Source organism: Manduca sexta, unplaced genomic scaffold, assembly GCF_014839805.1.
Source record: "Manduca sexta isolate Smith_Timp_Sample1 unplaced genomic scaffold, JHU_Msex_v1.0 HiC_scaffold_3102, whole genome shotgun sequence".
Taxonomy (NCBI): Eukaryota; Metazoa; Arthropoda; class Insecta; order Lepidoptera; family Sphingidae; genus Manduca; species Manduca sexta.
This window is the reverse complement of record NW_023594134.1, coordinates 517-14,518: the sequence shown is the minus strand read 5'-3', so window position 1 is coordinate 14,518 and position 14,002 is coordinate 517. Positions and strand designations below refer to the sequence as shown.

Below are 14,002 nucleotides of genomic sequence, written 5' to 3'. Positions count from 1 at the left end.
ACTCCTGTCGTCCAATTATTCTTTATTTAATTGAAAGCTCCATAGATGTTATTTTTATTATGTATTGTTTATTTTTTTATCTTTGAAATATTGTCTATTTACGTATTTTATCGCGGTGATATATATTATTATTTTCTCCCAATATAAGTACATATAGCATTAGGAGAAAATAATAATATAAATCACCACGATAAAATCCGTAAATAATTTTATTCGAAAAAAGTTACTGTATAAAATACGATTTTAAAGCACCTATCCCGAGGAGAAGTTAATAAATAGAAACAAAATCATAACTTTTATTGAAAAAACTATATATTATATTCTTTTATCGATCGTCACATTTACAAATTACATTATATTAAATACAGGTAAAATTCTCAGGCGATCTTATTTATAATTTTAAATCTAAAATTTTGCACAGGCAAAACCGCGTGCAATAGTAGTGACATTAACGTAATGTGATGAAACTTACTTTTACCTTAGACCCAACAGGGTATTGAGCTGGCAACGTCCCATAGGTTCACTTCACGACCTTGACGACGGTCAATAAGGAAGAGCGGCAACGTCGGTTGTAATATGTCAAATCATAAATAAGGCTTCTATCAAATACTCATAACAATGGAGGTACACGAGTGTACTTTGTTTACCGTTGTTTACTTTTCTTGACGTAAGTGAAGACGCTATTTCAAGAAATTTGAAGTGCTAATTCATTAAAATATGTACGCTTTCATGACTGTGCCTCAACTTAAAGTTGAGGTTCGTAAAAGAAATGCGTCAATTGCCGGAAAAAAAGGCTAATTTGATAGAAAGGTAAATACTATAATATTTAGGTTATAATTCGCTTATATGCCTTATTTTCTTGTTCTCGGACCTCAGTTCTTGTTTTTGTTATAGATTGCAATCTAATGACCGGAATAAAAATTTTGGTGTTGACTGCGAGATCCAAGAGGAGATCGCATATCTGAGTCCAGCCACTGATACTTTCAGAGACATAATTGCGGACACTTCTTTACCAATGATTACGAGACAAGCAATACAGGAATATTTTGAAAGTTATGTACCCATATGTAATGATTATAATCTTAGGCAGTTGTTTACAAAGATGACAGTGTAAATTTTATGTATTTAAATTGGTATACCTACACTCATATATCATGATATCTTGATAACATTATATTATATTTTCTTACTACATTATTGTTTTTGCAGATATAATACTCAGCATAAAGGACAACTCCTGTACGAATTTCGACATCTTGTGACTGCCCGCTATTCCACAGATGGCATTTATACCCACTTGCGAGGACAATGTAAAGCCAGTATGAAAAAAATGGTATACTTTGTGGATATAAAATTAAGTAAAGATGGAGTAATTGAAGAATGCCATTGCGATTGTGCTGCAGGCAGTGGTACTCAAGCATGTTGCAAACATGTCTCTGTATTGTTGGATGGTACACAAAAAATATTAAATTGCATCTGTCAAGTACTCAAAATTAATGACATTCAATAGACCCAAGAAAGTATTTTATAATTCACCCATTGCAGCTCAAAATTTACCCAACAAGATATTGAAATCTTGTACTTATAACACACTAAAAGATACTTACTGATATTATGGACAGTTATGCTGATTATGTGAAAATTTTAGTAATGGGATATGATGAAAGCTCAATACCTTTATTACAGACATGTGAACCCGCAAATCCACATGGCATTGAATGGGATCGTTACACCTATGTAGATAGGACTCCAATAGATATTTTACTAGAGAAGCTATTATTAAAAATATTATATCTGAACAAATTCAGGAAGTGAGAAGAATACAAGAGCCCAAAGTGATTCCTCTGAGTGGCATGAAAGATCATGCAGGATTACTGCCAGTATGTTTCATTTAGTGTGCCACAGTAAAGCATATAAGTACCAAAAATATATGTAATCGATATGATTTTGGCCCCAAAGCTGTGCAGACTATGTTAGTTGTGCATAGTAAAATCCAAGAAACTATTTCCATTGCCAAATATGATAGAGATTATGGACTAAAAATAATCAAAAGTGGATTCATTATATCATTTGAATATCCTTTTCTGGCTGTTTCTCCAGACGGTATATTGGGTAAAGATACTATTGTTGAGGTTAAGTGTCCATATGCTGCTAGATATTATAAAATAACCTCTGTGACTGTGCCTTACTTAAAATACTTAATGGAGAATTACATTTAAAAAGCAGCATCCATTTTATGCCCAAATCCAAGGCCAACTTTATTGTTCGGGGGACGCAATATTGCAATTTTATTGTTTACACATTTGAGGATATGAAAATAATATTCATTAATAGAGATGACTCATTTATTAATGGCATGTTGACAAATTTGTTAAACTTTTATGTACATAATTTAGAACCAGAAATGTAAATAAGTATGTGTATAAGAACTATTTACAATTAATAAATAAATTGAAATAATTACATCTTTTTATCTAATATCTTTCACAATATAGTAATAGTATAATTCCTGAAATTGTAGATGTTTAGCACATAAAACATAAAAAAAGATTTTGCTCACTATTGGGATATAGTTATGGTCTAATTCATTTTTAAATTTTGTTTGTCTTTGTTAATCCTATTATTCTTTCTATATGAACTCCTTTGTTTGCAAGCTCCCTATCTTTTATTACATTAAGACCAGGCAACTGAAATTTTTCTTTTAAGAAACTGGGAATCCTAATGGTCACATTTTTGTCTGATGAAATATATATTGTATCATAAATCCTCTGTCAGTCAGTATATACTACCACTTTCACATTTTGCTAAAAGGTCACTTTGTTCCACTGCCTACTGATCACTTATCAATCCTGCAAATGCTTGAGAACAATATAACAGCAAGCTACCAGGTATTGCACCAACTAATAAATTAGAATTAGAATCACTGCTAAGAATAATCACATTGCTGCCATAATATTTTATTTTGTGAACCACTGGACTAAGAGCTGAGTAGACTAAATTAAATTTTTTATATGATTCAAAACCTGTGTAAAACTTAATAGTGGCATTATCATCTTTATATCTATTCATAAACCCATATTTGTGTTCTTGATCAACTTGAGTGCCCTTAGATATAAATTCATGCATAATATATGTACATCCTACTGCACTGTTGTCTTCTGTTTTGACTGCTTCTTCATGATCAACTTCCAGTAAATTGTCTGTCACTTATTAGGTTAACTTTGCTACTTGATGGTTGTGAATCATCTACATTTGTTACTCGACTGACTTCTTCGTTCAATACGTTGTTGATGTGCCACAACAGCTGGATTTTCTGGTTTTATCTTCGTTAAGAAGAACACAGATAGCACAGCTGTCTTTTTAAGAAATTTTGCAAGGAGCTCATAACCTGAAATCATAAAAAACAAAAATAATTAGCACGAAGTAATTAAAAATTAATGGAAATAGGTAAATCACATAGAAATTCTATAGTGACTCACCTGTATAATTGATTTTCCCGTAATAATCTTTTTCTGTAAAATGCGCAACACACAATCGTGCTGTGCTACTAGCTTCGAAGTTTTTATACGTAACGCAGATTCCCATTGCTTTCTACGTTTACTTTCCTTTGGAAATAAATGTTTTCCTCTGTTTTACAATTTAACGCACTGCATTGAGGCATTTGGAACAAAAGTATATTATATACATAAACACTCAGTGATACGTCATACGGTTTGACGTTTGTTTTGTCAAGCCAAGGTACAGTGCGCCCTCTGTCGTGATAAAAAGTTAGTGATTCTCCTCATTTCTATTTTCTATTTTTCCCATTACAAAATTATTTAAAAGGCATATCATATTTGATGTGTTTTTAAATGATTCATGTATATTCTACTACGATATATCCAATTTGAAAAGAATAAATAACGCCATCTCACGGTTATCTTGGTGCGACAGCGTTAATCATTTATATATAGTTCTCATTTGTGCCGCTATACTCAGTCAGCCGTCACTCACACTAACAATACGTACTTGTCAAATTTGATGAAATTTTAAAGGCCGAAATATCCATGATTATTAATTATTTTTACGTTTTTCTTTCAACTGCGAGAACTAATCACTAACTAGACGTGAATTTAAATTCTTTACTTGCCAATACTTGTTTAGTTACCCAGATTAAAGCCGAAACAAAATGTATGAAAATGGACCTTGAGGTATCGCCTTAAATAAAGATTTAATAAAAAAAAAAGAATAAAGCAATTCTTGTGCACTAGGTGTTCGCATTTGTCGCGGTCCTAGTCACACAGTTGAGTATGTATACCTCGTGGCTGTAAATACATACATATTAAGGCTTATAAGGGATCACGAACATTTCCCCTCCTCCCCTCTGCTCATCTTAATAATTTCCTATCCTTCCGCCACTTTCCTAACCACATCTCCTTTTTCCACTTACCTTCGGGCCCCTTTAGTCGTTAAGCCCGTGGATTCGTATACCCCATTTACATGTTTCCCCGGTTGTCGACTACAGACGCCTGCACAAAAAGAAGAAAACTTATTATACATATTATTAATAATTATTTATTAATGAGAACACTTCCTTGGTGCAGTGGCATGATTATAAAGCATAATAATGTGGCTAATATGGGCTGTTATCAACGGGGCCCGAAATTAGATGCTCAAGTTTGACAATAGGTATGGAATTTTCTAAGAAAATCTGGCAGGCTAAAAAACCAAATCGAGTCCTTTTCACCATGCGGGAATAAATTGCAGCGAGAACACGCTAGAGTGAGATAAAGGCAGCACAAAGAAGACAGAATTGATAGTTTAAGACATTGATTATTTGTCCTGATCCCAGTTAAAAATCACTTTAAAATTTAATTTCATCTCTCAATAAACTACATCTCAGCTCGGCTTGTAATAAAACAACACGAGATTTATTTAATGGTTATTTTAAAGATTCCGTGCTATCAATTCACTGTGTAGGTATACGTGTAAGTGGAACAAAAAACAATATTTGTTAAGAAAACAGTAGGCACCGCCGTAAGTCACACTGGATGGCGCTTAAAACGAATCACTTTTCGTCGGAACGGTTAAATTCAATGCTTTGATATCCGCCACCTGGAGCGACTAGGGCTGTCGCGTTTAGAAAATGTATAAATTTAAATTAAAAAAATATATTTTTTCTTCAATATCTATGAAAATGTGGGATAGTATTTTATTATAATATGTCTTCAATTCGTATCTTGTATTTAATTCAAGGTGACTTACTTCAAAAAGTAAAAGTACCTAGGCACTAGCTACTATTACTGCTATCATAAAAATTGAGGTAAGTACCTATATAAAATATTAATTTTAAGTACAGATCGAGTCGACAGACAAGTGATGAAATAAAATATATAAGCAAATTAGGTATTCACGTTCTATAATAATATGAAAGCTGTGAAAAGACAAAAAGGGTTTTGAATTAAAGAGAGTTAGATTTATACCAGTGTGTCACAACCCTAAGCACATCCTATTTGCAGCAATCCGTCTAACACCTCTCAGACGGAACCCTCGGCGGTACTTGATCTCATCCACAATTAGGGCCGCGTGACGTGCTTGAACAAAAACGTAGACAGGAAATGCACCAATTTTACTAATTTCAATAATTAAGTGTAAATTAAATTTTATTACAAATATACGTGTGTAATGTTATTACATATACCTATATGTGTTCTATTACAAGCATGCTACATACATACCTACAATACTATGTTGGTTACAGTCGATGTTAAATTATTACTTGTCGAAATTTCATAAACGGTTAACATCTAAAAGATGTGCTACACCTGTACCCATTCTACTTTGATCATTTGAGTATTTACACCCCGCCGCGCTGCGCCTGAATAATCTATAATATAGGGCTATGTAATACTAAAATGTAAGGCTATTGGGCATAGCACCGTCTGTTACTATATTAACATCATATTTTTTTTATTAATACACATTTGAGCCTTTACATTAGCCTTCTATAGTAATGCGTATCATAGCGTAACCTAAATCTAGCTACGTCAGCATAACGGTTACGTATTACCTGATAACCAATTATACTTATATAAGCCAATGAACGTAAAACAATATCGGTAAATGGAATAAAGGCGTCATTTGTGACGTGAAAACACGTCATGTGTAGCACGTGTTGTATTCCGATAAAGTATTGAATATCGCGGAAGCGCAACCTTTCTGACTTTACGTCAACGTTTTTATGTGACGGCGCTAATTGCTTTGCACTTCTGCGTGACACGTTTTTCTTAAAAAAAAATATTTCTTACCTACTTATTCTATTTTACCGCATCATTAAATAAAATTGGAATCATAATATCAGTTAACAGCATTACAGATCTGATGTATGAATAAGTGTCAATTATTAGTTACGGGAAAATTAATTTGAAAATAAAAGCGAAAACCTATATTGCGATGTAAATAATCTAATTTTATATTTGCCGAATGAGGACCATTTGGTGCTTTCTAGACGCACTTGGGTTTAAAGTAAATACCTCATATTTTTTCTTCAGTATCTAAGCAGGTACTGAAGTCATTTTACGACAAAGCCAGCCTTAAGGGGAAATTAATAATTAAAAATTTTCATTAATCATGTAGGCATACCAAAAAAGCTTGTGACAACTCAGAATTAAAAAAATAATCATTAACTTAGACTGAAAAATTAACGAATTTTAATTGTAGAGATGGCGGCTATGATATAGGGAAATTTCTCTAAGTTTATCATTTTAGTATTCTCTTTATTATATTAAATATCTGTATACTGTAACCATGCGTGTAGTTTCTTCGGTAACAATATAGAGTACATAATTCCTTATAGTTTAGGCTTCCTTATTTAAGAAATCGCTATAATAAATGAAAAACTATTTACCACAACCATAAATCGGATGCAACAAAAATATTAAAACATTCGTGTATTTATGTACTAACAACATCGTTCATTAGTCCAAGACTGATCCTGAATATTCCACGGGAGGGGCGAACGAAGGCGCCGCCCAACTTGCGGCTCGCCCGCCTTGCGCGCGCGCATCTCAAATGGGAACAGTCACGCTGAACGGCAAGAGGGTGGACCAACCCTTAATAATTGCGGTATATGAAAAGGTTATAGTGCAGTGTTAAGTGATAAAAGTGCAATAAAATGCCTCGAAAACGCATGAACAGATCGCCGCCGGTTGAGAAAAGGTCCGATGATGCCGACGATGACGATTTTTTCTTCGATGACACGCAATCTAGTTCAGGTAATTTATTGAATTTAAATTTATTGTGGCAGTTAACTTAATGTAAGTACTCTGGTAATTTAGGAAATGATAGTTGGCATTTTTTTAATATTTTAAATTGCTTTATTTTTTATTGCGCTAAAAGCGCATTTATATTCACTACCTATCGTTGGTTAATATATGCTTTTAATAATTTCTGAACATAAGTATAATTTTTTTGATTATGTAGGTAAATCCCACACCAAATGTGTTTGTAACGCAGTCTTTGTTAAATAAACATGTGGTTATAGCACTACGATGTCCACAATTAAGATTCTATAAAAAATAACTGCTTTGATCACTCTTAATTAATCATTCAGCCATAATATAATAGCACCAACTGATAGCGCATCACCAAGGAGATTTGCCCAAGCAGATACTCTTATTTAAATTTAATTGCGAAATCCATAAAAGCTTCGTAATAATTTTGTTATCTTACACCTTAGTTCTTACAAATTCTATAAAATAAAGAAATTTTAATATTTTTATACAGCGGTTTCTGTGTTTTGAGTAAATTTGGCCAGAATCTGACATCCACAAGATGCTTTTTATCAATGAAAAGTAAATAATCACCGAGGGTTATTTTGTTTGCATTACCCATTTCAAATTCATACTAGAACGCTTTATACTAGAGTAGAAATATAACCACAATTGAACAACTTTAATGACACCGTCAAAGAACTATGCAAATTTTGTTCTTGAATAATTTTATTAAATAAAAAAGAGAGTATGATGAACAGTTATAATATGGAGTACAGATTGTAGACTATTTTAAATTGAATAATTTAATAACTCTTTTAATTTTATCAATGCATTTGATACCCTACGGAGGCACTAACAGAATTTATGCCGCTTTAAACACGAAGGTTAGATTACGAAGTAGAAAGTAGAAACTAAGGATTTATTAGCGTACATTAGACCGTTTGCTTAGATACTGCATGGGTAAGTTCCACCAGCAGTGACGGCGCTAAACGACGCGAAGCCCCTGGCGTAGCAAAGAAAATATCCCCCGGTTTTGACACTTTCGTCGGAAAGACCATAAAAAAGTGCTCCAAGCTACCATGTGAGGCTCTTGTAAGCAGGAGGCCCTGGGCGGTTGCCCGGTTCGCCTCCCCCTATGACCGCCTCCGTCTACCAGTAATAACTAAGGAGCTCAACCATGAATAGGTATCAATGGACTAGTCTAGAAGTTCAATATTTTTAAGTTTCTGTGATACAACAAGCGACGCAATCATTTCTTTTAGTGGATAGAGAAAGAAATCACTCCTTTCATAATCTGATAAAAAGCTAATTCAAAATCGAGTAAATATCCTAAATGTAGATAGCTTGAATGGGTCAACAGGGATGAATTACTCGTAGAGAATACGTGCGCTGAAACGCAAAAAAGTAATCTAAAGTGCCCTGCTACAACTAAACAACGTCTGTCAGTGACTTAAAAAATGCAAGCAAGATGTCCGTTGTCTGAGATCGGGATGATCGGAAACCACAAGGTGATATTATAACTCTTGATGTATGCCTCATTTAGACTATTGGTAAAATAACATGGAAAATAATTCGTACTCGAATGCACCCGATAAAAGCTGTATTCACTATACATATTACTCATATTCTTACCTATTCGTCTGTATGCAAATCTAATCCCTGAATTAGATGTTATATTTATATTGTATTCATTTTATTGGCCTCGTATAATGTTTTAGACACTTTATAGCAGGAAAGGCCTTTCACGCAGATAAAGTCGCGAATAACGATCGCGTTACGTCCTGCTTTAAGTCGACGGCATTATCGGAAAGATATTATGCTAAACAATGCAACAGTATTAGAATTAGTATTGTCAGTATTATGTGTAACGTCCCATGAAAAACTTCTAAATAAAAATACTAATATACTATAATGTTGTGTTTAGGGCGGAGTTCTCACGAACCGCAGCACAGAAATGCTGCTAACGCAAGAGAGCGGGCGAGGATGCGCGTTCTCTCCAAAGCATTTTGCAGGTAATGTAACTTGAGTCATAAGATCAGACGTAACCAATGATAGACGTCTTCATAAACATAAGGCTTTAAACAACAATGTTTTACTTTTGTGTAGATAATGTTGTTTATGAATAGGTGTCCTTATAGTTTCCACTCTTGTGTAATGATTATGCCGTAAAGATAGGTATTCATGGTTCATCTCTCACCGAAACCATCATTGAGACGGGAATTCATCTTAAGAATAAAAATTGTCTTAAGTTATGTAAACTACATTGTAGAGTAAAAAATCGTGTCCATTATTGTGTACGCCTTTTAACATCTTTAATAAACCATATATTGTTACTTACATTCGACTTTAATGACTTGTTATCTTAAGTATTTCGCGTTATATCTACACGCAGAAACTGCTTATTTTGTGTTTTCTGATTTATTTATTAACATTTTTTTCCCTTGGTTATTGCCTTGGTGGCGTAAATATTTTACAATGGGAGTTTCGTGCTGAGGTCTCACGTTCAATCCCAATGATACTGGATTTTTCTATTCAGTTCTGACCTTGGAACTGTAACTAGTATATAAAAACAAAAATAGCAATAGGCACGCCCCCTTATTACTCGACACATAATATAACTAAGCGAAATTTGGGGCTGATAATAAATCTGCTTAGCCTCGAAAAACATTGCTAATATATGTGTCTGTATCAATACACTGACTGTTTTGTTATTTCTTTCTTTACATCAATGTTCTAAATAGAGAAACTAACAAAAGTTAGATCGGTTCTTAATTTAAAAAAAACTTTGTAGTTTCTAGGGTATAACAGCCGTCAAACAACTTGAACACACGACTGCATGGTGGCTGATTTTCTTTTATGGAAATGTAGTGATACGAAAATAACAAATTCCTCACGGTAGACTTAGTAGTCTCTCAACTCTAGTGAGTTTTTTGCCGGCAGTTATACCATACAAAAAATATTCTATATATAACTATAAAGATTATAATTTTAATTTAAACTAACAATGTTTCAAAGGTTAAAGACAACATTGCCGTGGGTGCCGGCGGACACGAAGCTGTCGAAGTTAGACACGCTGCGACTAGCGGCTTCGTACATAGCGCACCTGCGGGCTTTGCTGCACGAGCCACGCTCTGCGCACACGCCGCCGCATCCACTAAGCTTGGTAAGGCAGACGGCAATAAAAAGAACTGTAATTATGTGTTTTATGTATGTAAAATCATACCGTGATAGAATGAAGAAAAAAATCGCAAATGATATAGAAATTTGTCTAATGTTACGTTTTCGATATTCTTTACATTTAACAAGATCATGATTATAAAACATGATCAAAATGTTTTGGTCATGGCCAAAAAACGCATGAAATTAAATTGAGTAATTAGATACTACTAGATATTATTCAAAATTCTTGACTCCTGGAATTGTAAAAATCAAGCGACGTGCTCAATATCCCTCTTCTATAAAAAATATCTTATATTACTGTTTGCCTACAAACAGAAACAAAGTCCACGCTGTCGCTAGGATAATTTGTTGACGATTTATCACGTGTCGACTCTGTCATCCCCTTAATTCGTTTGAAACCGCACGACGGGCAGCGCCCCGCCCGTGCAATGAATCAGTGGCGTGGCGAACTCCTATACTTTCTGTCATCGGCGGATTAGTGAACACGTTCCACGAAGGTCCTCGTACTGATCTATGGATTTGCATTTGAATGTGCCGTTTTGAAAACCATTTTGTCGTAAATGTTTTATCGTATACGTTGTCTTTTGCTGTTTTAAAGTATTTAAAATGAGATTTAAAAGTTATATATCATAGTATGCATTTATGAATGTAGGGTAGCATCATTTTTCTATCTTGAGAAATGATTATTTTGCTAAAATGCTGTATGCTTCTAAAAATACATAAAACCAATCTAAATATTTTTATGGGTTGATTCAACTTGTGTGTTCTTAAGAGAGGCCATCAACAAATAAACAATGACTATTTGGACAAAAAAATATTAAGAACTACTTTCCGACCCTTCCTTCAGACCATAAACAAAACCAAATATCTTGTCCAACTGGAAGGAACATGGAAACAACGTATAATAACAAACACGAAAGTTTTACGTCCCGCGCCCGCGCTGACCAAAAGTTTGCAGCTGTTAGCGAGTATAAATAAAATTTATCTCTGGACGTTAAAGAGATGCTCCAGTTTTATTGTTACCCTGTATGTTTCTTTGTCTCGTTAGATTCCTGGCGCATAGACAGTGATTACTTCTCGAAATTACAATATTCTTTATTCATATTAACCTCTTTTTTGTGCCTCGGAAAAATCTTTCCATTTCGCATCTATCGTCGAACACATGTGGCGCGAAATATGTTTATTTGGACATAAAAAGTGCGGTCAAGTCATTGCTCAAATACGTGTCTATAATATTAACACTCAAGGCAATTGGGAGGTCTCGGCATATTTTTATAGCATAGGGCCAGGGACGTGCAAGTGGGTCAGTTGATGATTGTTGAAAACTACCGCCCATTGACGCAATAATGATAAATCTTCGAGATATTTGATCTTTGAGTAATATTTCGACAACTCGCAATGACACTAACTGTAGAAATCCCAACAGCACACTTTCTAAATAACGTCAGTTTATTAAGGTAATTTACATTCGTAAATAAGTACTTAGTAATAGCGAGTTGATTCATTTAATACATATACAGTGATTAAAACTAATCACAGCGTGGCTCTGCGCGCCCTGTCTTATAAATATATAGCATAAAATTAGTTTTTAATTACCAAGAATAAGCCAAAAAAGCATTAACGTCAGAAACCGTTATTTGCTGCCGCTAAACACACATTGAAAAAAAAAAAACAACATACATAAATAGGATGTCTTACGTCGTCTACACACCACACTTCTTTTATACTAATAAAAAAAACGCTATATATATCGTTTTAACAAACATGAATTAAGGTGGTAGCTCAAGGTCCATTTTCATACATTTTGTTTCGGCTTTAATCTGGGTAACTAAACAAGTATTGGCAAGTAAAGAATTTAAATTCACGTCTAGTTAGTGATTAGTTCTCGCAGTTGAACGAAAACGTAAAATAATTAATAATCATGGATATTTCGGCCTTTAAAATTTAATATGACGAAATTTTAAAGGCAGAAATATCCATGATTATTAATTATTTTACGTTTTTCTTTCAACTGCGAGAACTAATCACTAACTAGACGTGAATTTAAATTCTTTACTTGCCAATACTTGTTTAGTTACCCAGATTAAAGCCGAAACAAAATGTATGAAAATGGACCTTGAGCTACCACCTTAATGTCAATATCCTACTTTAATCTGAGGTTACCGCAACAATTTATCGAAGTATGATGCAGAAAGGACTTGGTATAGTTTATCTACTTCTAGGGAATTCCATTCTGAATAAATGATATAGTAGTGCCGTGCTAAACTCAAAAAAAAAACGAAATCTTGATTTTTATGTCGTCAGATAGCTTAAAGAAATACCCATCCAATGAACTTACCCAAATAACTGAATTTTGTTTAAAACTTGTTAAAAAAAACCTTAAAAGAGTTTCTCTATCTCAGTTTTATATATAAAACTATATTTAAAAAACTTCGATTATCTCGAAATAAGGTTTCTCCGACATACCGCTTTTACGCTTAGAACGGCAGAGTAGGTGATACGCAACAAAAACTGGACTTATTGGTGGTATGTGATGAATGAACTCTATAATAATATCAACCTTGTATTATCCCACTGCTCGGAACGGGTCTGTCTGTATGGTCTGCGAAGGATAAGGCCTAAGTCCACCACTCTGGCCTAGTGCATACCTATTGACAGTCTTCATATGCCCTCAAAAGTCTTATAGAGAATTTGTCAGGCATGCAAGTTTCCTCATGATGTTTTCCTTCACCGTTAAAGCAAGCGATATTTTACAAATAATACACACATAATCGTAGAAAAGTCTGAGGTGTGTGCCCTTGGGTTTTGAACCTATGGACATTAGTCTCGGCAGTCAGTTCCCCTCCCAAAGTATCACCGCTATAGAATAGCGGTATAATATGAACTGAATATTAAAGGTAAAATTGTTTTCATTTCAGGCCTGGCCATTCGCCTTCCAACATGGCGGCACATTGAGCTGTACTATTTCACAGAGATGGAACGTAAGCCCTCCTAGCAATGACGGCCAGAATTGTCGCTTACCGCCCAGAGAAAACACGCAAAACTGCCATGAAGGATATGGCCACGAATACGAAAATGACTATGACGAGAGATGTTATGATGAGATGACGAACGAACCCTGCCAGCCGATGCAATATTGTAATTATGGTTACAGAGAAATTATTATGAATCGAGAAATTCTTACCAATCGGAAAATTTGATTAATAACGCTTAATATATACCAAAGATATATAAAATAAAAATAAATCTACTTTTATTGTATATTTTATTGAACATTTAAAAAATAGATTATTTTACCCCATAGGGTATTTGACTATGTTAGATTTTGTGCATTTTAGTATGTAACAGCAATTCGTACAAAAAGAAATCCTTCTGTGAAAACAGTATTAAAATTTGATAAGAAATGAGGCAGTAATTCAAATTTCAAATATTGCTACGTGCAGTAGTGGGCGTGGAGTCCCTACTCCATATCTCTATATTGCTTCATCTCTTTCTTTCGTACGCATCGTAATGTCCAAGACGTCAAATGCAAGTATTTTGTCTCTTTTCTGTTTTTTGACACTCACCCC

At 34.1% G+C, this 14,002-nt stretch overlaps 1 protein-coding gene, 1 long non-coding RNA gene and 1 other non-coding gene across 7 annotated transcripts; 2 read left to right on the top strand and 1 right to left on the bottom strand.

The window, feature by feature from the left end:
* Positions 1–555: 555 nt before the first annotated feature.
* On the top strand, positions 556–2,046 carry LOC119192742. 5 transcript variants are annotated; one of them, XR_005113743.1, is made up of 4 exons: positions 556–810; positions 895–1,133; positions 1,210–1,333; positions 1,687–2,046. XR_005113743.1 is itself a non-coding variant. In XM_037446504.1 (4 exons), the coding sequence occupies exons 1-4, from the start codon at positions 770–772 to the stop codon at positions 1,813–1,815; spliced, it is 453 nt and encodes a 150-aa protein (XP_037302401.1). In that variant the 5' UTR covers positions 556–769; the 3' UTR covers positions 1,816–2,046. The 5 variants fall into 5 exon arrangements, 3 of the variants coding, with proteins under 3 accessions (XP_037302401.1, XP_037302402.1, XP_037302403.1); XR_005113742.1 differs by having other exon boundaries at positions 1,210–1,451; XM_037446504.1 differs by having other exon boundaries at positions 895–1,053.
* Positions 2,047–2,331: 285 nt separating this feature from the next.
* On the bottom strand, positions 2,332–3,627 carry LOC119192743. The gene is made up of 2 exons (XR_005113744.1): positions 3,480–3,627; positions 2,332–3,388 (listed from the first exon to the last, which is right to left on the bottom strand). It is a non-coding gene; the product is annotated as an uncharacterized LOC119192743 (long non-coding RNA).
* Positions 3,628–6,994: 3,367 nt separating this feature from the next.
* LOC115444406 lies at positions 6,995–13,689 on the top strand. The gene is made up of 4 exons (XR_005113745.1): positions 6,995–7,253; positions 9,178–9,265; positions 10,269–10,416; positions 13,352–13,689. It is a non-coding gene; the product is annotated as an uncharacterized LOC115444406 (transcript).
* Positions 13,690–14,002: the final 313 nt, after the last annotated feature.